At 41.9% G+C, this 27,587-nt stretch overlaps 1 protein-coding gene across 2 annotated transcripts in view; it reads left to right on the plus strand.

Moving 5' to 3' along the window:
- CARD19 (caspase recruitment domain family member 19) overlaps positions 1-27,587 on the plus strand; it is a 57,535-nt gene that overhangs the window by 13,254 nt on the left and 16,694 nt on the right. For both annotated transcript variants that reach the window (XM_060239811.1, XM_060239810.1), the window contains exons 2-3: positions 22,144-22,286; positions 26,266-26,419. In XM_060239811.1, coding sequence (XP_060095794.1) covers positions 22,144-22,286; positions 26,266-26,419 — 297 coding nt within the window. The remainder of the gene's footprint in view (positions 1-22,143; positions 22,287-26,265; positions 26,420-27,587) is intronic.

Below are 27,587 nucleotides of genomic sequence, written 5' to 3' on the forward strand. Positions count from 1 at the left end.
GTGACAGGGGAAATGGCTGTCAAGTGGCTGGGACTAGAAAAACCCAGACTTTCCAACTATACAACAGCTGTCTAGGCTTTGCTGTAATTTCCCCCAAAACTTTGCTGTAAAGCAAGTTTGGGAAGGGTCAGAGACAAAAATGGGAAAACCCAAGGAGGTTCAGAAATGCACCAAGATGCAGTTTCCAGTTACGGCACAGTGGCAAGATGCATTTGTTGGAGCTCCGGCTGCAGTGTCTGTGCTGATTCTTTTCAGAGGGTTCTTCAGCTGGTAAGGACTTGGTAGTGCCTCTGTTGGGGGGTTCTTCAGCTGGTAAGGACTTGGTAGTGCCCCTGTTGTGGAGGAGTGTAGGGTGCTCTGTGCCAGGTTTTACTGAGCATAGAGCCCTGTTTTTCATACTACTTCAAGCCCGGATAGACCAGACGCCTAAATGGCGAATCAGCTGTGACCATTGGAGAAGGGGAAGAGGCGAAGCAGCATTTGATGATAAAATAAATAAATGGCAAGGGGGGAAAAAAGTATATTTGACCCTAAACTGGAGACATAAACGAATGCAAGAACTTACCAAGTGAGTTATTTTGCCCCTACTTTTGTGTAAAGCGTGAAGCTGGGAGGAAAGAGACTTGGTTTGGCGGGCGGATGGAAGACAGAAAGTGGAGGAGTGACGAAGGAGTGGCGGAAGACTACTTTGGTGGTGGCGGCAGAGGTTGGGAGTTGTAGACTGGTTGTGATTACAAAAGTTTATAAAGAGCATCGAGACAGAGGAGGTGAAAAAGGGGGGGGGAAGAGGCAAGAAGCAGGAGACTTCTGACAACTTAAGAGGAGACTCTGTGGACTTCTTTTCCTCTCCCTTTTCCCATATGCTCGTGCATGGCAATCTTCTTAAAGAGACAGAGATCTAAATAAAGGCTTAACGGTTGTTATAATTTACAGGGTGTGAAGAAAGTTGCTGGACCTTTGAACCGATTTGAGACTGACGGGAGACTTTTGATGTAGTATAGAGTTTCCAGGATTGCAAGGGCAGAGGTGCGGTGGAGAGGTTGGAATTTTGTTGGCAGAGATGTGGAAGAACAGGAATGGATTTTCTTGCTTTTTGAACTGATTTTTTGAACTGACTTTCTGAATTGGGTCTTTTGATTTGGTTTGATTTTTCTTTTCAGATTAAGAGACAGTGAACCATTTAAGGACAGATAAGAAATAGGAAGTAGAGATTAGATTAAGTGCATGAGAAAAGATATAGAGGGGAAGAAGAGAGAAGAAGAGAGGAGCAGAAACTGGGGGCAGACTAGCACTTCTGTTCAGGGTAGTAAAAGGCAAATTAATGCCTTCTGCCTACATTTCTCAGCTAGAGAATTGTCCAAGATATGCACAGATACTTTGAGGAGACTTACCTTGGCTGAAAGGGACTCCCGGGGGGGGGGGGAAGGGCTCCTTTGAGGGATCTCCAGAGAGAAGTTGCATATTCATTGTCTGTAGAAGTTTCCAGAGTCATCAATTTGGCATAAGCTTGACAGGATCCAAACCTTCTTTTGCAATTTTAAACATCTAATCTACAAAGGACTGGTGTTGATTTGGTTAAACTACGGAAAAAAGGTACTGATTGCTATCTCTTCATTCCGGAACTAATAAAAGTTAAACAAAACAAAAGTAAAAGGTGGGAGTTGGAAATACTGAAAGCCTGAAAGGAGAAGAAGATAAGGGGCTAAATTTGAACTTTGTAAACTTAAAAGACAGTGTTAAAAGAAGAAAGGAATTTATTGTTTAGTCTATCTGTGGTTGAGGAGGCAGCCCCATCGTTACAGATCAGCAGCGTTCACAGTCAACACAGGAAATACGTCAGATATCGTGAGATTTCTCTACCAGTGAAACGAGATTTGAAGGCAAGAAAAGCAGGAAGTATTGGAGGAAGAAGAAGGAAGTCAACAAAATAAACAGCCTACTCTAGGATTACAATACCAGAGAGAAACATCGGTGGCCATTGTTGTTGGGAGGACTAAGTTTTAACATCGTTTTTAAAGTGACTGGGACATAAAAATTGGTGGAGTTAACAGATTTGGCAATTAAAAAATTACTACTGTTGGATAGTAGATAAGAAGACTTGAACTGGTAAAAGGGAAAAAAGAATTTTTTTTAAAGTGAAGCAAAAGTTGCGACCGCCATTTCGGGAGAAATAAAAGCTTTAAACATTAATATCTGAGCCTGGGAGGCTCAGAGGACAGCGAAATTGGGTGCATTGGAAAGGGCGAGCTTCACTTTATCAAACCTGATGGTTCAAATTTAATTTGGTGAGATCAAAATTTTTGATCTTTTTTTACATGTCAGACCCGAAACAAACTCGTGCTAGGTCTGCTTCAATAGAGAAAATGCAAGCCCAATTAGATGCAATGGAAGCTAGGATAATGAAGGGGGTGAAAGAAATGATAACTGCCTCTAAAAAAGAAAAAAGAAACGATATTGAGGACTCAAAAAAAGAATTAAAAAAAGAAATAGAGAATCTCAAAAATGACACTGTGGTAATAACAAAGAAAGTACAAGAAGTGGAAGAGAGAGTGAAAACACATGACTCCACCTTGTTAAAATTACAAGAAAAAGTGACAACTCATGACTGCAAACTGATGGAAACTCAGATCTGTCTGAGAGGTGTACCTGAAGATGAAGAATCAGACCTGAAAGATTACATAATAAAAATAATTGCAGAATTTTTGGAGGAAGATCCTGAAGGGAATAGAAATATCTATGACTATATGTATAGAGTAAATTCACTCTATGCAAAAAAGAACAATCTGCCAAGAGATGTGGTCATAAGATTTATGACAAAAGAAATGGTGGGAAAGATCATGGAAAAAAAAAACTTTGAAAAGTCATTGATAGTGGGAGGCAGTAGAGTACGAATTATGAAAGAACTGCCAAGACAAGTGCTAACTGATAGAAAGGCATATAAAAAATTGACAGAAAAATTACGTGACAATGAAAGGAGATACAGATGGATAATACCAGAATTTGCACCATAATGGATTACAAATTGATATCTTGGAATGTAAATGGACTAAATTCACCACAAAAAAGAAAGGCAACGTTTCATGGGATAAAAAAACAAAATTGTAATATAGTATGTTTACAAGAAGTGCATATTAGACAAAAGGATTATAAATTTCTGTGGAATAAACAATTGGGACTAGATTTTTTTTTACATTGGCTGAACAGAAGAAGAGAGAAGTAGTCTTTTATATTAAACAAGACTTAGACCCGAAATTGGTATTTAAAGATAAAGAGGGAAGGTATATAGTGGTAGAAATTACTTTGAATGCCAAAAAAAGTTGTTGTTGGGACTTTATGCTCCAAATGGTGCTAAAGACATTTTGTTTAAAAATATTACACAACATCTTGATGAAGTGACCTATGAGCAAATTTTATTGATGGGGGACTTTAACAGAACAATTCAGAACACGATAGATAGATCTGGGAAGAAAAAAAATGATAAAGAAGGGAAATTGCCAAAGTCTTTTTTTGAATTGGTTAAACAGGAGAGTTTGGAAGATATATAGAGGAAGTTTAATCCTAAAGTACAGGCCTATACCTTCTTTTCAGCTAGACATAGCTCTTTCTCTAGAATTAACATGTTGTGGGGTACTAAAGATTTGGGACATAACAAAGAAAATAGAGATATTACCTAAAATAGGAGCTGATCATAACCCAATAATGTGGATTACAAAACTGTCGAAAAAGTCAAAACGATGGCGATTAAATGAAGATTTACTACAAAATAAAGAAATAGTGACATCTCTAGAAAATGAAACCATAGCATACTTCCAAGTAAATGACAGAGAAGGCAGTAGTGAGAGGATTACTAATAACTTTGAATAATAAAAACAAGAGAGCAAAAGATAAACAGTTGTTGGAAATTCAAAATGAAATTAAGAAAAAAAGGTGAATTAAGGAAAAGGCCAGGGAAAAAGAAAATTATAAGGGAGATTACAATATTGCAAGCACAAATGAGACATCTGTTAAATAAAGAATTGGAATGGAATTTGAAGAAATTAAAACAGAAATCTTTTGAGGGAGCGAATAAACCTGGAAAATATTTGGCCTGGCAATTGAAGAAAAAGAGAGAAAGTAAAGTTATTAATAAAATTGTGGCTGATAGAAGAGAGCTGGTAGATCAAGAAGGAATAAAGAGAGAATTTTTTAAATATTATGCTAAACTATTTAAAGGTGTTAAAGTAAAGAAGGAAAAGATGGAAGCATATTTGCAGAAGATTAAAATAGCACCCTTAACTGATTATATGGAAAAAGTTTTGAATGATCCAATTGAAAAAATAGAAATTGAAGTAGCGATTAATGCAATGAAAATTGGAAAGGCACCTGGACCAGATGGATTTACAGCTAAATTTTTTAAAACGTTTAAAGAAGAATTAATACCGAAACTTCAAAAATTAATGAATGTGATAAGAATAAATGGGAAAATACCAAATACATGGAAGGAAGCAGTAATTTCGTTGATTCCAAAGGAAGATAGAGATGTCACTAATGTAAAGAACTATAGACCAATCTCATTATTAAACAATGATTATAAGATATACACAAGAATCTTAGCAGAACGGCTTAAACAATATCTAATAAACTTTATAAAGAAAGACCAAGCGGGTTTTCTCCCTAAAAGGCAAATAAGAGACAATATTAGAACTGTTGTAAATATTGTAGAATACTATGAAGGACATCCAGAGAAGAAAGTTGCATTATTCTTTGCGGACGCAGACAAAGCTTTTGATAATTTGAATTGGGACTTGATGTTTGCAGTAATGGAGAAAATAAAGTTGAGGGAAAACTTTATAAGAATGATAAAAGCAATTTATACTGAACAACGTGCAAGGTTATGTATAAATGCAGATCTTACAGAAGAAATGACAATCAGCAAAGGTACAAGGCAAGGTTGTCCGCTTTCACCATTGTTGTTTATAATGACTCTTGAAATCGTATTGCTGCAAATACAAGATGATGAAGAAATTGAAGGAATGAGAATTAAAGGATTTTCCTATAAATATAGAGCATTTGCAGATGATATAATGTTTATAAATGAAAATCCTATGCAAGTAACACCTTTGTTGTTAGACAAAATACAAGATTTTGGAGAATTGGCGGGACTTTATGTTAATAAAGAAAAGTCAAAAATTTTGTGTAAAAATATGAAGAAGATGAAGATGAAGATATTGGATTTATATCCCGCCCTCCACTCCGAAGAGTCTCAGAGCAGCTCACAATCTCCTTTACCTTCCTCCCCCACAACAGACACCCTGTGAGGTGGGTGGGGCTGGAGAGGGCTCTCCCAGCAGCTGCCCTTTCAAGGACAACCTCTGCCAGAGCTATGGCTGACCCAAGGCCATGCTAGCAGGTGTAAGTGGAGGAGTGGGGAATCAAACCCGGTTCTCCCAGATCAGAGTCCGCACACTTAACCACTACACCAAACTGGCTCTCCACACCAAACTGGCTCTCCAAGTTAGTAAACAAAAGGAATTGCAGAGATTAATGGGATGTGAAGTTACCCCTTAAGTAAAATATTTGGGCATGGAAATAACAATGAAGAATATTGATCTGTTTAAAAACAATTATGAAAAGTTATGGCGTAAAATGGACGAAGATATGAGAAAATGGAACAAGCTTAATTTGTCATTGCTTGGTAGAATAGCTGCAATTAAGATGAACATTTTGTCAAGAGTAATGTATTTGTTTCAAACTATTCAGATTGCAAAAGACAGTAAACAATTTAATAAATGGCAAAGAAAGATTTCAGAATTTGTATGGGCCGGGAAAAAACCAAGGATTAAAATGAAAGTTTTAATAGATGCTAAAGAAAGAGGAGGATTTCAACTACCAGATTTAAGATTATATCATGAAGCAGTTTGTCTAGTGTGGATAAAAGATTGGGTGACCCTGTTGAATAAAAAACTTTTAACGTTGGAAGGTCATGGAAATAAATTCGGCTGGCACGCTTATATGTACTATGGAAAGAAAAAGTTGGATGGTTTTTTTTCTCACCATTATATAAGAAATAATCTACTAAATATTTGGATGAAGTACAAGAAATATGGCAATGAGAGAAAACCACTATGGATAGTGCCAGCAGAAGTAATAAGAATAACAGCTGAGACAGGAGAGGATAAAGGGATGTCATATAATCAATTACTAAAAATACAAAGTGGTAAAATAGAATTGAAAACTGCTGAAGAGTTCAATAATAAATGATTGGTTTCAAATGCAACAAATAAAAAGTTTGGTGGAAAGCGATGTTAAAACTGAAGGAATAAGACGAGAACAAACAGAAATGGAAAAAGTTCTGCTTGAAGATAATGAAAAATTAATTTTGAAAATCTATAAGTTATTTTTAAAATGGTCTACGGAAGATGAAGTAGTGAAATCTCAAATGATTAAGTGGGCAATTAATGTAAATAAAGAAATACAGATGGACACATGGGAATATTTGTGGAAGAACTCTATGAAACTCTCAACATGTCAGAGTATTAAAGAAAATTGTTTTAAGGTGATGTACAGATGGTATATGACTCCTGAAAAGTTGGCAAAGATGAACAATAAGATGCCAGATAGATGTTGGAAATGTAAAAAACATGAAGGTTCTTTCTACCATATGTGGTGGACTTGTGAAAGAGTGAAAAAGTATTGGCAGATGATTCGACAAGAGATTTCTAAGATCTTGGGATACAAATTTAACAAAGTTGCAGAGACTTTTCTGTTGGGATTACAAATGGAAAAATTTCCAAAAGAAGATAGAACTTTAATCTGGTACTTGCTCTCAGCTGCTAGGACATTATATGCACATTTGTGGAAGCAAGAAAAAATACCAGAGAAATGGGATCGGATTGTAAAAGTTATGACATGGAGTGAAATGGACAAGTTAACAAGAACCTTAAGAGACTATGATTTAGAAGTATTTAAGATGGAGTGGAAAAAGTTAAGAAGATATGTAGAAAAAGAGTGGAAAATAAAAGGACATTGAACAATTTTTGATAATGACTAAGTATAAGAGGGAGGAGGATATTAATTTTGGTTCTTATTAATTTAGGGTACCTTTAATATTAAGATTTTAAGTATATAACACCAGCGGGGGTCAAGTAATGGGGGGAGGGGTGGGTAGAAAGTAATATATGGGATAGATAAAAAAGTAATAATGATGTAAGAAATTGAAATTTATTACCATATGTTACTAATAAAATTGTTTGAAACAAAAGGAAGGTGATGTATGAATTTTGAGTGAAGTAGGGTGAAGTAGTGAAGCGGTGTGTTAATGCGATAAGGTGTCCTTTAGTATATGAATTGGTATTAGGGCGAATGGTGAATAGTAAGCAGAGATTTAATATATAGAAGCTCAGTAAGACCTTGGACAATAGACTAGTTTTAAGTTTAATATTGACAATATATTGGAATTAAAACTGGGTGATATATTCTAAACTAGTAACTGGTTTGGAGAAAGAAATTCATAAGTTAATAAAGGGGGGAAATAAATGAAAATAAAAATGAGTAAGCCAAACAAGTCAGACAAACCAGATAAGCTCCCACCACTGGGAGCTTCAAAATCAATAGAGGTAATGTCCTCAAATGAAGTTACAAAGGAATTACAGAATTCTATGCAATTATATTTTATGAATGCATTTAGTCAAGTGCAAACAAATTTAACAGAACAAATAGATGCGGTAAATAAGAAATTAGATGGCCTGCAAAAGCAATTGATGGAAACAAAGGAAGAGATTTTTGGTTTGACACAATCTGTAAAATCTGTGGAAGGAAAGATGGAAGGAAAGGGGAGGGACGGTGGCTCAGTGGCAGAGCATCTGCTTGGGAAGCAGAAGATCTTAGGTTCAATCCCTGGCATCTCCACTAAAAAAGGGTCCAGGCAAATGGGTGTGATAAACCTCAGCTTGAGACTAGGGATGTGCATTCGGCTCGGCCGAACCATATTTACAGCCGAATCAGTGCTGATTCGGCCGCATATGGAATAGCCTGCAGCCGACTTCCATAAGCGCCCATTATACGGCAGCCGAATAGGCTCGCTGTGTAGTTACGAATAGCTATTCGTAAGCAAACAGCTGTCAATTCAAAACAAAAGGCGGCAATTAGCATCTGGAGCTTCAAAGGCGCCTTTAGTGGCTTCTTCCCGCCTCTGCCTTAACCTCCCTGGGATCAGGGAGGGGGGGAGGGGGAAGAGGAGCCCCAGCAGCCAATCCAAAGCATGCATTTGCAAAATTCATTGCAAATGCATGCTTTGAAGGGCTTTCTAAGGAGTCTTTCCTTCCTGGCTGACTCCTCCATGCTGTGTGTGAGAGATTGCTTAAGCTGCTGCCTGCTGCAGCTCTCTCACTCAGACTTCCCTGGAAGACAAGGTAAGACGCTCTTTGGGTTCTTGTTTTTATTTATTGTTGGTAAAAGGACTTTTTTTAAAGACTTAGAGTCCCTTTACTTATCCAGATTTGGGTGGGGGGGGGTAGCTTATTTGGGGGTTTCTGCTTGGGGAGGGGGCCTGGGGTGGGGGGGTTTGCCAATTTGCCCATATCTTAATTTAGTGAGAGGACTTTTAAAAGTGCAGTGTCCTTTTACTTCTCCTGATTTGGGTGGCTTGGATTTCTTGGGGTTAGGGTGAAGGGTTTTTTTGGGGGGGAGGGGGTTGCAAAGTTCCTGTATTGTTAAAAGTTAATTTTTTACTGTTTTAAAAGTATTCAGTGTTTGATTTGTTGCTGCTGTGCTGTGTTGTGCTGCTGCTGTTACTCTTTTCTTTGGGTTCTTGGGGCGGGTGCTGTTTGGCCTAATTTCCATTGTTTAAAAGGCCACTTTTGTCCCCCTTTTCTTGTTGGTGAAAAGGCCACTTTTTTAACACTTGGCCTTTTGTGATTCTGCTGGTTTTGTTTTGGTTTTTTAAATTGCCTCTGGTTGGTGTGGGGGTTGGTGAGGGTGTGTGTGGGCTGGGTCACGTTCTTGTTTTTATAGAGTAGGTTGTGTGTTCTGTGGCAGGGAAGCTGGCACCTGGGTGAGAGACCCAGAACCAGCAGGCTTTTTGTGGTTGGCCAGCTCTCCCCTTGTTATTTGGGGCAGGGCTGGAGAGCTGGCATCTGTAGATTGTGTGTTCTGTGGCAGGGAAGCTGGCACCTGGGTGAGAGACCCAGAACCAGCAGGCTTTTTGTGGTTGGCCAGCTCTCCCCGTGTTGTTTGGGGCAGGGCTGGAGAGCTGGCATCTGGGTTTGCTGCAGCCAGGTCTGCAGAGCAGACGTTGAGCAGATTGTGTTTTGTGTGGCAGTGACGTTGGCAACTGGGTTTATATTGGTGCCAGGCCTGCAGGCCCAGGGTTCATAGATTAGATAGAGGGATGTAGTGCATTTGGGGCCTATAGAGATTCTCTGGTGTGAAGTTAGGTTTGGCTTTGGGTGCCCCAGGAATTGGACCCCCTGGTCCAATTTTTTTTGGGCCTTGTGGGTTTTGTGTGGGACAGTGCCCTGAAGCTGCACAGCAGTTTGGGGGGCTCTCCTCAAAACCTCCTGCTCCCCAGAGCCACACTTCCCATGACAATTGCAGTGAGGAAGTGGCTCTAATTGGTTTTTTCTCACCATTGGGAGCAGTGTTCCTTTTGGGGTGCCCACAGATGGGTGCTGTCTTTTGGGGCCAGGGGGGTTGCATGCTGGGGAGTCCCCTGAAGCTGCCCTGCAGTTTTGGGGCCTCTCCCTCAAACCCCCCTCTGGCCAGAGCCACTTTCCCCACAGCAATTGTAGTGGAGGAAGTGGCTAATTGGGCTTTCCCCATCATTGTTGGCAATGGGCCTTTTGGGGAGCCCAAAGACAGGGACCCCCTGGCCCAATCTTTTTGGGACTTGGGGAGGTTGGAGGGGAGAGTCCCCTGCAGGTCCCCTGCAAATTTGGGGGCTCTCCCTCAAACCCCCTCCCCTCCAGGCGGCTTCAATTATACCCTATTTGCCATTGATTTTTATGGCCCATAGGGTATAATGATGGAATAGGGGCACCCTCTTTGGGTGCCCCTGGAATGGGATCCCCTGGCCCAATCTTTTTGCGACTTGGGGGGGTTGGAGGGGAGAGTCCCCTGCAGGTCCTCTGCAAATTTGGGGGCTCTCCCTCAAACCCCCCCCTCCAGGCGGCTTCAATTATACCCTATTTGCCATTGATTTTAATGGCCCATAGGGTATAATGATGGAATAGGGGCACCCTCTTTGGGTGGCCCTGGAATGGGATCCCCTGGCCCAATCTTTTTGGGACTTGGGGGGGTTGGAGGGGAGAGTCCCCTGCAGGTCCCCTGCAAATTTGGGGGCTCTCCCTCAACCCCCCCCCTCCAGGCGGCTTCAAATATACCCTATTTGCCATTGATTTCAATGGCCCATAGGGTATAATAGGGCCGTATATTCGGTAATAGCCGTGCATCTACCGTATATGCGGCTATTCCGAATACGGTATTCAGTAGTGCATGGGGAATCCGAAATTTTTTTCCCCGTGTACTTCCGAATCCGTGTAATTCCGAATTTTTTTTTTTTGCACATCCCTACTTGAGACCCTGGAGAACCGCTGCCAGTCTGAGTAGACAATACTGACTTTGATGGACTGAGGGTCTGATTCAGTATAAGGCAGCTTCATATGTTCATATGGAAGTAGTGAATGAAAAGCCTGAGGAAATTGAAACAGTTCCAAAAAAAAGAAGGGGACAGACTAGTGAGAATTGAAATGGAGCAGGGAATGCAGAATGTTCCAGAGGATAGGCATGAAGATATAAAGGAGGTGACAGTGGAGGCCTTGACACCAGTTCTTGGAATGGAGGAAAAAGAATTGGAGAAAGATGCAGAATATGGTTACAGAGTTAGCTTTACTTACTCCAAGGAACCCTTCCTGCCGAGAGAGGTTCATATAAGGTTTATTAGGAGACAAATGAAGGAATTGGTGTGCCAGACGATGAGAGACAAATCATTAAAGTTATATCATTGGCCCATCACACCGATAAAATTGAAGAAAGTATATTCCAAACTTTCTGATTTTTGGTTGCAGGGGAAATAAGTTGATACTATGTCACTCATAAACAAAGTTATATGACTTGAAATGCCAAATGTATTTTTGGATCACAGTGTAGAAGAAATAAAGTTTTTATTGGTTTTAGATTTAGCCGAGGTATATACTCTGACGGAGATGTTAAGAGAAGAAATTGACAAACAGATAGAAGGAAAATGGAACTTACTATATGAATGGTTACAGGGGAAAAATAAGGATATAGTGTAAAAAGTGGTTAATTGTTGAATGTATGATTTGGGTCAGGATATAACAAAGGATATGTATTCTAATGATATAAGTATATAATGCATCCCGCGGTCTACATCCCTAATTTTATTTTGTGTACTTTTTTTTTGTTATATGTAATAAAAAGTTTAAACTAAAAAAAAAAAAGAAAAGAAAGAAATGCACCAAGATACTGTGGGGAAGCAAGAGGAAATCCCTCTTCCCATTTCCTGCCTTCCTACCTACATGGAACAAGGAGCAAAAAAACCATGTGGAAATGGCTTCTACCATTAAGAATTTTAAGAGAAGTAGTGGTGCCTCCCCTCTCTGATGCTAGAATGCCTTTTGGTATTTTCTGCTGCCTTTGCAGGCCAGAACTAGAATCCAGCTTGCTACAGCCAGAGCCCTTAAAGTAGGCTCATTCCCCAGGCCTGTATCTGGGAACATTTGCTGTGCATATGTTTTATAAGGCTGTGTCTATTTCTGTATTCTGTTTTAAAAGTGAGTGCATCTTGGAATACTGCTTAGGTTTTTTCCTAAGAAAAAGGGGGGTTTTATTCTGCTACAAATATCCTTGCCTTTAAAACTCTTGTCAGTCAGTTTCACTGAATTGCTACCGGACCTCTGATCTGCCTGGAGTATTATTTTCTATGTCAGTATAATAAGTGTAGCCCAAGATAAGTTGAATTCTTTTCACCATCTAGTGATTTCTGAGTTTATCATCTTCCGTGGTTACAGACTCATGTCAGAATAAAGCTAGGAATGGATTAAAAGATTATGGGTAGGATTTAAAAGGAAAACTCATTTTGTTAATGTTGCTAGATAATATTTGTCAAATCAAATCAAATAATAACTGAACTGTAGTGGGTGTTTTAACAATGCAGTCTTTTTTGGTTCTTTAGCAGACAAGGAATATTAGCAGATACACAGCTGTTCCCTCTAAACAATGCAGCACAATTGAGTTATTTTTATAATTCAAAGTTGTGGGCTTTATGTTACCATAAATAGGAGTTGAGCAGTTAAACTAGGACTGAGTTTTAAGGCCAGATCTCTTAATGGATGACCTTGGTCCAGTCACTTTATTTATGCCTAATCTACCTTGCATCCTAAGAACATAATAGAAGCCATGTTGGATCAGGCCGATGGTCTATCCAGTCCAACACTCTGTGTCACACAATGGCCAAAAAATCCAGGTGCCATCAGGAGGTCCATCCATGGGGCCAGGACACTAGAAGCCCTCCTACTGTCCCCCCCACAAGCACCAAGAATACAGAGCATCACTGCCCCAGACAGAGAGTTCCAACAGTATGTTGTGGCTAATAGCCACTGATGGACTTCTGCTCCATATGTTTATCCAATCCCCTCTTGAAGCTGTCTATGCTTGTAGCTGTCACCACCTCCTGTGGCAGTGAATCCCATGTGTTAATCACCCTTTGGATGAAGAAATACTTCTTGCTATCCATTCTAACCCAACTGCTCAGCAATTTCATTTAGTGTCCATGAGTTCTTGAATTGGGAGAAAAGTACTTCTCTACCTTCTCTATCCCATGCATAATCTTGTAAACCTCTATCATGTCACCTCTCAGTCGACGTTTCTCCAAGGTAAAGAGCCCCAAGCATTTTAACCTTTCTTCATAGGGAAAGTGTTCTAACCCTTTAATCATTTCTACTTGCCCTTTTCTGGACTTGTTCCAATATCATTCTAGTTGCCCTTTCCTGGACTTTTTCCATCTTGAAGCTTTTGAACAGGGGAGGTGAGCTTGGAAGTTGTGCAAGAGGAAAAAGTGTCTGTCTCTGTTTGCTCAAGGTTGTATGATTCCTGAACTGTCTGGGGTGTGTCTGTCTAAAAATCTCTTCCTAGCTTTTGGGGTGTGCTCTAAAATGACATGATGCTATTAGGAGGGGCTTCTGCTGAGTGAAGTGAGTCATCCCGACTGCTATTGTATAACTCCTGGGGGTGGAGCCGCAACACACACCTGTGAATTGGAAGTCAAACTCTGCAAGAGGGCCTACAGGTTTCCTGGGGAGTGGTTAGATCCAGAGCATAGAAAGCCAGCAGGGGTATGGAGATATCCAATGCCACATGTATGATTATCGATACTCTGGGCAGAAATTTGGGATTCTCTTGGCTCTCAGGGAACAGGTTAAGTCCTTTGAGGTTAGAGTTGCTGTCCTGGTGAGGAAAAAGATGTATGTGTATGAGACCTTCAGAAACCTACTAGAATAGTGCCGCTCCTATACTGACAGTTCTTTTGCTGTCATGGAGACTGAGAGTCTTGAAGTTGGAGAGTGTCAGGTTGAGGGGGAGGAAAATGATCCCTTAGATAGGGCCCCTTCCTCAGATGGTGGACCAATATCCTCTTGTACCAAGGATACTCCTTTGGAGTTGGAGTGAGTTGGGCTTTTGGTGATTTAATTATTAGGAATGTAGAGAGCAGGGTCTATAGTGGGTTTTGCTTGCATGTTGACTTGCTTGCCTGGTGTGAAAGTTGAGGACATCATGAATTGTATGGATCGACTGGGGTGGTGTCAACTTTCATGATGTACATTGGCGCAAATGAGATTGGAAATGTAGTTATGTAGAGGCAAAAATTAGGTTACAACAAGGTCAAAAGTTAAGGGCCAGGACTCAAAGCATTCTCAGAACTGCTACCATTTCCATGTGCAGGACTGGCTTGATGGGAACACAACAGGATTCTCAACACATAGATGTGCTGGTAGGAAGGGTTTTATATTTGTTAGGTACTGAGGAACTTTGAGAAAAGCTGAAGAGAGAGGCTTCACTTGAGCCAACAGGGAACCCCACTGCTGGTGCTTAAGTAGAGCAGCTTTTAAACTACTCTGAGGACGAAAGCCAACAGGAACTGAGGAGCCTTTGGTTCAGAACAATTCAGTCCAAAGGAATGATAGTAAAAATGTTCAAAGTGATATTTGTAGAAGCACAATAGAACTTAGGAATGAGAGTAGGATAGCAAAGGATGGCCATGTGTGGTGAGAAAAAGAGCCCAAAGAGGTAAAGTTTGTTGAAGAAGAAAAAATATTATAGGCATCTTATTCCAGTGCCAGAAACCTCCAAGCCAAGAGTTGGAGTGCTTGGTGCTAAATGATAATTTTGATGTAGTGGGTGCTCAGAAACATGGTTGAATTGAGAGAAATCAGTGTGATATAGTCATCCTTGAATATAAGCTCTATAGAGAAGACAAGGAGGGACATGTTGGGGAAGGTGTTGCATTGTATTTAAAAGACTGCACAGAATAAAATAAGCTAGAAAATGAGGGAATGAACTCTCCAACAGAAAATGGAGATATTGGACCCTAAAAGTGTGGGGGTACTGTTGCTTGCCTGATAAGATCCTTGAGATGGACATGGGGAAAGGAACAAGATGAGTGACTAAAAAAAGATAACGACATGATACTAGTTTGGCGTTTCCCAACGGCAGGGCCAGGACCCAGCACCAGGCCACGTCAGCCTCAGTGCCAGATTGAGGGGCCCCTGGTGACCTGCCTTCCCCCCGCGCCTCCCCCCATGGCGTCGCACCCACCTCACACCTCCTTCTCCCTCCCTTCCCCACCTCAGGTCAGTTTCAGGCTGGTTTTAGTTTTCTGCTGTGTGATCCTTGTGCTTTTTCTTGATGTTTTATTTTTAAAATTGCATTGCAAAACCCCACTATTCTCCTACCTTTCCTAAACAAAATATTGCAAGAGTTTTAGGCTTGTTTGTATATCATTTCCTGTCTCCCAGCTCTACCCCCAAAGTCTCCTGGCTCCACCCCTAAATTTTAGCGGGCCACAAAGGAGAAGTGTAAAAATAACTGAGCCTCGGGGGGGGGGGGGAGTTTGGGAAACCCTGTCTAGTTGACTTGAACTACGCTCACACTGAATGGGTAAACGTGCTCAGGACAGAGTGTAGAAATGAGATTTCTTAAACATCATCAGTGACGGTGCATAGCAGAGCCAACAGGAGAGGCACTGATCTTGTACTTGGGCTCAAGCAGGGCTCAAGACCTGGTGCAAGATGTAGATGTTGTTGCAACAGTTGGAAGCAGTGAGCACTATGCTATTAGGGTCAGCATTCATATCAGAGGTAAATTGCCCCTAAAGTCAAAAACAGTAATGTAGAGTGAGCCTAAGGCCTAAATGAGTGTTGTTTCATAGATCTTTGGCTGAACCTTTGGCTGTATGTTGTTCCTTATTTGAATAAAACTTTTGTTACCTCTTTTTGCTGTCTGGATTTTGTTTCACTGTGTGACTGTAATTGACTAGCCACACAAGTCAAAGAACCTTGATGCCCTGAGGGCGTTGCTATCAGTAATATTTGGTTTCAAAAGAGGAAACTTTACAAAAATGAGAAGGCTGAAAGGCTGAAAAAAAACACACCCAAGTCAAGGAAGCCAGAAAAGGTGAAAAGCGGAATGTGTGCCCCAATGAAGTGAACAGAAGGGAGCCCAGGGTCTGCCAAAAGAAGTTCAGGTTAGTAGTTACTCAAGAAAAAAATACATGTCCTTTTGTTATAGCAAGAGCAATTAACCGGCAACTTTTATTACCTTTTATTGGTTTTCCACGCAAATGCTATCTAGGCCATATGGTCTTTCAGTTTGTTTATTGCACTATTTCGCTATTGGATCCTAACTTTGTATCGCTTTACATTCTTAACCACTACGCACCAGCTATATGTAAGTTCTGCTCACTGTACCCCATTCCCTCGTCTGAAGAAGTATGCAAGCATATGAAAGCTTACATTCTGAACAAATCTTAAAGCTGCTACTTACTTCTTAAAGCTGCTACTTATTTCAACTTTATTCCTGCTTTAGACCAACATGGCTACCCACCTGGATCTATCAAGTAAAAAAGGAGATCAAAGAGCAGTTTGCTAAAAGCATCAAGACAAACAATAAGGATTTCTTTAAGTATATCCACATCAGGAAACAGGTCAGAGGGTCAGTTGGGCCTTTGGATGACTAAGCAATAAAGGATTGCTTAACAGAGATGAGAAAATTGCAGAGAAACTAAATGAGTTGTTTACATCTGTGTTCACTGTAGAAAGTGTGAAGCAAATAGGGAGTCTGAAGAACTGACTCAAAACTGAAGTGATGAGGGATGAAGTTCCAGGCTTATCGGGGAAATGAAAAACCATTACATCTCCATTTCCTGTTTTCTATTCATAACAGTTATGAGGTCAAAGTGGATGATGTAGGGTTGCCAAGTCCAATTAAAGAAAAATCTGGGGACTTTGGGGGAGGAGCCAGGAGACTTTGGGGGTGGAGCCAGGAGACATTGGGGGTGGAACCAGGAACAAGGATGTGACAAGCATAATTGAACTCCAAGGGAGTTCTGGCCATCACATTTAAAGGGACAGCTCACCTTTTTAAATGCCTTTCTTCCATAGGAAATAATTAAGGATAGGGGCACCATCTTTTGGGGCTCATAGAATTGGACCCTCTGGTCCAATCGTTTTGAAATTTGGGGGGTATTTTGGGGAGAGGCACTAGATGCTATACTAAAAATTTGGTGCCTCTACCTCAAAAAATAGCCCCCCCAGAGCCCCCAATACCCACGGATCAATTCCTTATTATTCCCTATGGGAATTGTTCTCCATAGGGAATAATAGAGTGCCTAGTAGACATTTCCCTCCCCCCCACACACATGCTTTCTAAAGGGGGGGGAGGGCCTCCATACCAGGGAATCCCCCCCTCCCTGGCCCCTCCCTCTCTCACACACACAAATACTTACCAGATCTTCTTCCGGAGAACTCTTGCTTTGAAAACGAAAGCAAAGAAAGGGAGGGGCCGTTCTCCGAAGCCCTTCCTGTTTCCTCCTTCCTGCCCAGCCTTAAAGGGGCAGCCATTTTACAAACTGCTCAGGAGCTCAATACCCTACAGGTATGTTCTCCCCCCCTCCACCCCCCCCGCTTCCCAATTTCTGGAGACCAGGGGATGGAGCTGCAAAACCAGAAGTCTCCCGCCAAAGCGGGGTGGTTGGGAAGCCTAGGATGATGAAGCACCATGTACACCACTCTGAGCTCCATAGAGGAAGGCTGGGACACAAATGTAGTAGTAGTAGTTGTAGTAGCAGACGAGCAAGTCAGTGAGTTCCTTTCTTCAGCCATTTGGCTCCTCCTGTTACAAACCTCCAGTCAGTACTGAGGGTGCTTGTTTTCCTCTTTTTCTTTCTGTCCCTATTTTTCTTTTGTATCTTGTATACTATATTGTAGGCAGTTATTTTGAACTGAAAACAGACATGAAGATAGTGATAGAAAGGCAGATCCCAAAGTAGTCAATAAACAAAAGCAAAGGCTTTTGATGTGACCTAGATATTCTGGCCTGGGAGATGTTGTGTTTACTACAAGTACCAAGGCTGGTTACCTTCTATAAAAATATCTTTATGTTACTGGAATTAATTAACTCTTGGAATTGTACTTATCAGAGATCTGAAAAGGCTAATCAGAGCAGTGTGGGTGGGTGGAACCTTCAAAGGCCCTTTCAAAGGAAGCTAAGGACAAAGAGAAATGTGGAGTCCTGCTTGATCCCTGCAGATAAGCAGAGCAGAGCCAAATTGAAACTGTATCCCTTGGTGAGCTGCCTGAAGAAGGATTCTCTGAAAGTGGGCAGAAGCAGCAGTCCAATTGCAGCCACACTAGTTTGGGAACTACAATCACACCTGCATTGGTGAATTGGACTTCAGGAAGTCCTACAAATGAAAAAAACACTGTATATTGCAAAATGGACTGTGAAATAATTTCAAATTAATGTGGAAATATTGTGATCTAAAATATTGCTTTCATTATATATTAGTTAAAGCTCTCATGGAGTGTTCTCCTATATACCTTACTCATACCTGTGAGCTATTTGGTTTCACATTTTCTCCATGGGAGATGATCTCTGCCAGCTGGAGATCAGTTGTAAAAGAAGAAGAAGAAGATATTGGATTTATATCCCGCCCTCCACTCCGAAGAGTCTCAGAGCGGCTCACCATCTCCTTTACCTTCCTCCCCCACAACAAACACCCTGTGAGGTGGGTGGGGCTGGAGAGGGCTCTCATAGCAGCTGCCCTTTCAAGGACAACTTCTGCCAGAGCTATGGCTGACCCAAGGCCATGCCAGCAGGTGCAAGTGGAGGAGTGGGGAATCAAACCCGGTTCTCCCAGATAAGAGTCTGCACATTTAACCACTACATCAAACTGGCTCTCAAAGCAGAAGATCTCCAGGTCCCATTCACACATAGAACCACTTAGCCATTATGAAAACACATCCACTGTAATGGCTGTACCACAGCTCATCAACACAGCAACAGACAAAAACAGTCTTTTCTCCTGTTGTGCTGGAAAGCTTTTTCCAAGCTGTAAATTTCACCTAAAAAAGCAATCATATCCTCAAACCCTTAATACATACACCCCATCATATATATCTACTCACCAGTATTAACAATTTTTTCAAAATCTTTAAACACTGCTTCACACACTCGTTCCAACACTTAATGTTGGTCCATTCAGCAAAGACAAGATGGCTCAAAGCATCGGCCCTTTATTTGCAAAGACACAACTCGAGGAAGCATGAGCTTCAGCTTGCTACAGGAACGCTTAAAATGAAACTGATCTCCACTCCATTGAAACACATGGCAGCACAGATAGAGCTGCAAGGAAATCATGGAATGAATTTTCCATTAAGGTCTCTGGGCCCTATCTCTTTGGGCACAGAGACTTTAATCGAAAATCCATTCCATGTTTTCCTTGCAGTTTTGCTTCCTGCTGCAGCTGGCGAAGACAAGGCAGAAAGAGCAGGGAATTGAAAGAGCAGGGAACTTTGTCAGCCTCAAAGCTTCAAAGGGTAAGGACAGGAGGGGAAGGAGGGGGAGAAAAGAGCTCCACAGGCTTGATTAAAGGAGAGAAGACATTTAACACCCCTGTTCTAGTAAGAGAATAATTTCCCTGACCAGTTGGAAAAGGGAGATAGCTCTGAGAAGTGGAGTGATCCATGGTGTGGTGTATGTAGAAATTGTGTTTTAAATCTCGAGGAGTCAGTTAAAACTCAAGAAGAGTACTGGTGTGTTTAGTGAAGGAGTATGGGTACTGGACGCAGTATCTTCTGGAGTCTTCTGAAAACCAAAAGAGCCCAATATGCTCAAGGAAGTATACTGGAATGTTTGAGAGTCACTGAATCAAAAGCCTCTCATTTTAAAGATTCTAAGTCACTGTGAAAAGCTTAAGAAACTCTCAGTTGTTTGACACATGTGAACTGTAGTCTATGTCTGTACTGTTTTACCTCACAATTCTTTACTGATTTACCTCAGACCTTTTACCCCTGATTACATCGGACCTCTGTGTTGAATAAAGTATTTTGTTATTTTTGAACTTTAACAAACCTCTTGAATGCCATTTCAGTAGTTAAAGGGGTGAACTCATCCCTTCCCTTAGTTCCAGGGCTGAGCCAGCAGCAAACGTCATACTGTGACAGGGTGGGACAGCCATTGTTTTTCAGAAAGGAAGAAAATAGATTTAAAGGGCTGCTCAGTCAGAAAGGGACAAAACCAGAAGGGAAATCTTGCCTCTGAGGGAGGGAAGTAGGCAAGCTGTCTATCTGTGTGGCCCTTTTCATGACAACATAAAGTGGGGTGGTTCCTGCACCAAGCTGTTAAACATTGAAAAGTAGCAAAGGCTACAGTCGAAGGAGACAGCCAATTTGAAAATAGCTGCCTAATTTATAGCATGTAGTAATTTTTCTGAGTATAATTTTTGACCTGCCTCTAATTCTGTTTACTTTCCCTCTCTTATCTTGGCTTGATACAAAAGAGGACTATGTGGTGTTTCAGTTGGAAAGGAATGATAGAAGGCAGTACTCTGGACAGTGCTGAAACAATGCATTGCTTTTAGAAACATTAAGTTTATGGGATGAATTATACCAAACGGATGGAAATCTTATTGAATTTACACAGTTGCAAAGCTTGTGCAATATTGCTCCCTCCGCCCCCACCTCCATTTTATTGCAGATGATTCTTGAAGAGCCATTACTCAGAATGAAGATTATGGGGGAGCTCATTATGAATACTTTTCTGTTCCTGTTTAAAATTACTTTTAAAAACCCAAGGATATAAAATTAAAAGGCAGTGAACTGAAAGCAACACAACAAAACAGTCCTCTGTTATAACCACAATACTGTTTTTTATTGCAGAATTTCAGATTTTGAAGCACCAACTGACAAAAAAGCTTCATAGTTGGCTGTGCAGCAATAGAAATGCTGGTTAAAATTGGTTTGAGATATCTGATTAGAGCATCATTTCTTGCCGTTGCTAGATCTGAAGTATGTATAATATGGGCACCTCAATCTAAAAACAAAAACTACTTAGGTTTAGTGCAATTATGTCATCATCCATTCCTTCTGCAACTTTCTCCCTTCCTTCTCCCTCCCATTTATTTTCAGTTCTAAGTCTGCACTGGTGTTTTTACTATCCACCACTGCTTTGAACTGTAGTTTATGAAGCTGCTTCTAATTGTGGTTAGAAAGTATACAGGTATAATGCAAACAGTGGTTACCTCTGAAAAATGAAGAAGAGAGGAGTAGGAGGATGTGAGCCTAAGGTAATACCACTCTCCTAACTATGAACAATAGTCCTGACTGCTGGAACTTCTGTAGATATGAGGCATGTTTCCTTAATTAAAAAACACCAAAACAATCTATTCTGGAGTTAAACATTTAACCTACAAATCTATATTTATGTGTTACATTTTGTTTCCTGATTGAATCATTCCTATTAAAATTATTTCATTTTCAACAATATTTTATATCAATTGTTTAAACATGATATAAAGGAATTAATTGAGAATACTAGTGATAAAAATGGATAGAAAAAGATGACAAAATATGAAAAAGAACAAGAAAGGAGAGAAGACATATTTGTATCACCTAGACTAGTTTCAAACCTTGTTTTTCAGTCTGTCTTCAATGGAGAGCGGGGGAGTACCTATTTTGCAGGAGAGGCTTTAGGATTACAATTTATTTATTTACATTATTTATAGTCAACCTTTCTTACATGGACTCAAGGTAGATTACACGTAGTGAATCAGTACAATCAACAAAATGGGACATTCAATAGCTAATGCGTTATGATATTAGAAGACTGGAACCACCAAAAAGAACAGGAGCATAGTATAAGTATTAAAATAACACATTAAGCAATACAAAAACTACACAATAGAATCCTGTTTTCAGTATGTTATATAGCAGCAAAGACCACAAGTCCCAATCATTTAGCCAAATAAGTTTGTGAAACCATTTTCTACTCTGCAACCTTATTACCTGTGCAGAAAAGCCCTCTTGAATAGTTCAGTTTTGCATAGTTTGCAGGAGACCAAGGGAGTGGGCTTTTGCTTGACCTCTTCATGCAGGCCATTCCACAAGGTGGGAGCCACCATGGAGAAAGCATACGCAGTTGTTGGTTTTAGCCCATTTGCAGATTGGGTACCAGATTGTTATTACAGAGCATAGAGAGATAAATGGTCCCATAAATATGAAATGCCAAGACTACAAAGGGTCTTATGATAGGCAATACCTCAATGAACTCAGTAACAAATGGGCAACCAATGGAGGGTTTTGCAGAATGGGTATGTGTGCTCCGCCTAGCTCCTACTAATAGTTGAGCCATGGCATTCTGGACAATCACTTCGAACATGTGAAGTATGCTGCATAAATGCAAACAATTTGTTATTATTTATATTATTACTTCATGACTGCTTGCATTTAAGGTTGCATTTTACAGCACATATTTTTTCATTTGTTTATTTCTGAACTCATAAAGTGTGAATTATATACCATAGACAGCAAAGTTGTAGAACCTGACCAGAGTCCATTTGTGATGTTCTTACATGTTTTTCTTTTGTTTTTGTAGATCAGTCTTACTGTGATCGTTTACAACAAGACATGGCTTTTCTAACAAGTAATGGCAGACTCAGTGAGCAGTTGGTTGACAGAATTATCCTTCAGTTAAACAGAGTTTATCCTCAAATTCTTACCAATAAAGAAGCAGAAAAGGTAACTGAAACTGCAGTATTGCTAGATATTATTTTCCCCCTGTAGCTAATGAATGTATGAGACAATTGACTGGTTTGTGATTACAGTTGCCAGTTTCTTTTAATGTAAAAAGAAAATTGATGCCTGAATGAGACCAGAGGAAGCTGAGCCCAGCAGGTCTGAAGTATGTGCAGAAGTATGAAGTATGTGCAGAAGCTCACTCCATAAAGTCTCACGCCATATTGGAGACAATATGTGAACCTGAGGCTCCGTGCCTGTCTTCGGAGTGTGTCCTGGATGGTTTCAATACTCTCAGCCTGGAGGAAGTTGACAGGATCGTCTTGTCTGCACGCCCTACAATTTGTAATCTGGACCCCTGCCCCTCCTGGCTTATTAAAGCTTGCCAGAGGGAGCTTAGATATCCTGTACGGGATATCATAAATAGATCCCCGATGGAAGGGCATTTTCCAGCACCTCTTAAAGAAGTGGTGGTCTGCCCTCTACTGAAAAAACCAACGTTAGATCTGGCCGAATTGGCACACTATCGGCCGGTCTCAAATTTACCCTTTTTGGGTAAACTCATTGAGAGGGCAGTGGCATTGCAGTTGCAGAGTTTTCTGGAGGATGCTTCTGTTCTCGATCCCCATCAGTCCAGCTTTCGTCCGGGTCATGGGACGGAGACAGTGCTGGTTGCTCTGATGGATGATCTCCAGCGGCATCTGGATCGAGGCGGCTCGGCAGTGCTGATGTTGTTAGACCTATCGGCAGCGTTCGATACAGTCGACCATCGGTTGCTGACTTGCCGTCTTGCCGAAGCGGGGATTCAGGGGTTGGCCCTACAATGGCTCTCCTCTTTCCTTGATGGTCGGGGACAAAGGGTGGCGATTGGGGGTGAGTTGTCCCGGAGGCACACGCTTGACTGCGGGGTGCCTCAGGGGGCAGTTCTTTCCCCCTACATCTACATGCGCCCCCTTGCCCAGATTGCCCGGAGGTATGGGCTGGGTTGCCACCAGTACGCTGATGACACCCAGCTCTATCTACTCATGGACGGACGGCTTTACTGTCCCAGAAAACCTGGACCTGGCATTACAAGCTGTGGATAGATGGCTTAGGCTGAGTAGGTTGAAACTAAATCCAGCAAAGACAGAGGTCCTTTGCTTGGGTCGCCGTGGTCCGGGAAGGGAAATTCCCCTACCAGCTTTTGATGGTGTGCCACTGACAATGGCGCACAGGGTCAAGAGCTTGGGAGAGCCGGTTTGGTGTAGTGGTTAAGTGTGCGGACTCTTATCTGGGAGAACTGGGTTTGATTCCACACTCCTCCACTTGCACCTGCTAGCATGGCCTTGGGTCAGCCATAGCTCTGGCAGAGGTTGTCCTTGAAAGGGCAGCTGCTGCGAAAGCCCTCTCCAGCCCCACCCACCTCGCAGGGTGTCTGTTGTGGGGGAGGAAGGTAAAGGAGATTGTGAGCCGCTCTGAGACTCTTCGGAGTGGAGGGCGGGATATAAATCCAATATCTTCTTCTTCTTCTACTATTGGAGCCTGCCTTAACTATGGAGGCCCAAATAGCAGTCACTGCTAAGTCCGCATTTTTTCCTCTTAGGCGGGCAAGGCAGTTGGCTCCTTTCCTGGAGCAGGACAATCTGGCAACATTGATCCATGCAACGGTCACATCAAGGTTGGATTACTGTAATGCCCTCTACATGGGGCTTCCCCTGTGCCGAACCCGGAAGTTGCAGCTAGTGCAGAATGCCGTCGCTTGGCTGTTATTAGGGCTCCCTAGACGGGAGCACATTCAGCCGGGGCTCCGGGGACTGCACTGGCTGCCAATAATATATCGAGTGCGGTACAAGGTGCTGATTATTACCTTTAAAGCCCTATATGGCCTAGGACCTGCCTACCTTAGGGACTGTCTCTTCCCATATGTTCCCCAGAGAGTGCTGCGATCCGGCTCTTAAAATCTGCTTGTAATCCCTGGGCCAAAGGAGGCCTGGTTGAAGTCAACTAGGGACAGGGCCTTCTCGATCACAACCCCTTGCTTGTGGAACCAGCTACCGGAAGAGGTCAGGGCCCTACGGGACTTTGGACAGTTCCGCAGGGCCTGTAAGACAGTCCTCTTCCAGTTGGCTTATAACTGATCGGCATTGAAATATTCTGAAGGAAGACAATAAGATAGCAACTGACATTGACTGATACATTGATATACTGGTTGTTTTTAATTATGTAAATTATTATTGTATTTTAATTTTTTAAACCTTATTGTTAGAATTGTTATGTTGTGAGCCGCCCTGTCCTTTAGGCATTGCTAATGCGCCCAATAGAACCAGTAAAAAGCCTGTCTACTGCCCATGCTGATGTGGCTACTGCACTATTGGAGGCAGGTGAAGAACCATTAAAAGCTATCCTCGAAATGGCCACCCCAGGTTATCCACAAAATGGCCGCTCTTCTCCCCAGCAACAGGGACGAAGAATTCAACAGCTCCAATAAAATGGTCGCCCAGTTGATGGCTGCTCTTCTCTCCGGCAACAGGGACGAAGAATCCAACAGCTAAAATGGCCACCCAGTTGAAACCCAAGGATTAGCTAAGGCCTCTCTCAAAGCTGAACTGTCTAGAGCAACAGCCCTGCAAAATGGGAAGTAAACAATTCACTCTCCAAGAAAATTAAAGAAACGGCGGGGGGGGGGGAGGTTCCTGCCACTGGCTTAACAAAAGTGCTGCGGCAGACCCCGACCGCACCCAGCGGGAGCAAGCAAAGCAGGAGCGCAAGGGGGGGGCACCAAACAGCGCCCGAAAGAGCTGCGGCTGGTGACAACCACCACACCAACTACAAACCCTCGGCTCTAATGACTGAAGGAAGAGGCACCGCGAGCTGAAAAGGAAGGGGAATCACAAAACACTAGCTGCGCAAAAATGCCGCGGCCAGCGACAAACCGCCGCATCAAAACGCTGCTGCTGACACTCTTGGTCTCTGATGCTCCTCCGGTTGAAGCACTAACAAGCGACCATGTCGGGAGGAGAGGTGAGCCTTCCGAACGCGGAGCCACAGGCCTTGTGCCGGGAAAGAGCTACGGTGCCTAGATCCGCTTTCCCCGACCACGAGGCAAAGAATGAGAGGCGGGAGCAGAGCCAGCCATTAGGGCGTGCCTGCTCCGCCCCTCTCCCCCAATGATGCCCTGCCCGCTCCTTCTCCTTGCGAGGAGGCAAAACAGCCCCCCAGATGCAAGGCTATTCAGCCTGCCTCTGGATGGGAGCCCCAATGTGGGTCTTCCTGTTTTCCTAATGCCTTCAATCTTCCTGTCATTATTATCTTTTTACAGTGAGTCTTATCTTCTAATGATGCAACCAAAGCCAAATAATCTCAGTTCAAGAGTGGAGCCCCATTTATGCTCCATTTATAAAAGATTCCATTTATATGCAATACATGCAAGCGAAGTCTTGATGGCTGCTTTTTGTAATGATGAACACAAATATGTTTGGAACCCAGTGTGGAGAAAATCAGCGTGGTGGGGGCAATTTGTAGTGGACAGCAAGAAAGGATTAAGAACCGCTTCTCATTATACATCTGCTCACAGTTGCTTTTCTTTACAAAAAGGAGCCTTCACGGCTTTTTAAAAATATGTGGTTTGCATTTAATGGAAATTTTGCTGCTAATTCTAAGAATCTGAATTCCTCTTTAGTGCTGAATTTTTACTCTTTCAGTTCTTTATTGTTACAGACACTGAAAAGATGACCTCTGCTGCTTGTTTTCCCTATGGATCCCTGACAGATGATAAAGTCTGTTACGATAAAGTCCACAACAGCCATTTGTCACATCAGTAGAGTATCACCGCCTGTTCATGTGGAATCATATGTAGCTGTGTTTAGCAAAAATGCAGAGTTAGCTGTGTCCTCTTTCACATATTGTAGAAACAAGATAGAGATTGCTTTCATTGTATCTGTTGTGCTGCAAACCAGGGTTCAGCTTCTCTCTAAGCTCTCTAATCAATACTTTTTGCCTGCAGTTTCGAAACCCAAAAGCTTCCCTTCATGGTCGGTTATTGAGTCTGATAGCTTACTTGCAGAAGAAAGGTGACAAGCCCTGTCAAGAGTTTTACCGTGCTTTACAAATCAATGCTGAACAGCTGTATAACAACTTGCCAAGCAGGAAAATCCTAAGTAAGTTGGAACTTCAGTAGCTCTCTCCAGTTCCTGTGTGACAAAACTGCCTTCCCTTTTCATATGTTCTGACTAACTTCTTTTCAGGAACCAAGTACAACTTTTTACATGCTGTTTCCAATCAACTTTCAATAATATGGGGTCCTGATATTTATCTGGCCATGTAACAGCTCTGTTTCTGCACTTGGTAGTTTTAAATCTCTTTTTAAACAGAAAAAAGATCTGGCAAGAGATCCATAATGTACATTCTTTATGCATCTCCAAAACTAGGTTTTGGATTACTACAATTTACATAGTTTTATTTTGAAAGCACTAAGGTGATGGAGTTAGTAATTTAGGATAGATGAAAGAAAATACTTCTAATTCATAATTGGCTTCTGGAACTTGTTTCTGCAGAATGGGGTTAAGGGTCCTGTCATAGTTGGCTTTAAAAGGAGGTTTAACAGAGTTGTCAATGGATAGCACTGATGGCTAACAAAAAATGCCATATTGATGGCCAAAATGATGGCTAACAAAAAATGCCAGTGTGATGGACAAGAAGCTGCCTTGCTTCTGAAGGAGAAAACAGCCATTAATTTGAGTTTATGGGAGTGCTGCTGCACAGGGGCAGCTCTAGGTTACGCAGTGCCCAAGACAAGGCCCCGCCTCACTGCTGCCCCACCCCCCAAAGGTGCATATGGTGGAGGAGGGCAGGGAGGATGCACGCAGCTGCCACGTGACAGCCTGGCAAACCTTTGAACACTGCAGAGGTTGCACGCCGCCTGGGGGCTGTCGCTCTGCTCCCTTCTGGAAGTTCTGTACATTGCTGACGGGTGCTTACTAAAAGTGCCTCCTAGAAAGGCACCAGGTTTGCTGTCAGGAAAATATGACCCAAGCCCCACTGCTAGAGAGCCTCTTTTCTTGTCATTTGGCTCAATTGTTAGCTTACTGCACAGTGTCTTAGATTCAGATGGGTTGCTGTGTTGGTCTGAAGCGATAGAACAAAGCAATAGAATGAAGTTGAAAGAAGTGTGCATGCACACAACAGCAAAACCAAAATTAAACTTTGGGGTCTTAAATGTGCTACTGGATTCAAACTTTGTTCTAATACATAATGTCTTGTTGTCCCCACTCCCCAGTTCTCTACCTTATGCTTCATGCAAATCAGAAATACTGCTATGTGGAGTAT

The sequence above is a fragment of the Heteronotia binoei genome, chromosome 5 (genome assembly GCF_032191835.1).
Source record: "Heteronotia binoei isolate CCM8104 ecotype False Entrance Well chromosome 5, APGP_CSIRO_Hbin_v1, whole genome shotgun sequence".
Lineage (NCBI taxonomy): Eukaryota > Metazoa > Chordata > Lepidosauria > Squamata > Gekkonidae > Heteronotia > Heteronotia binoei.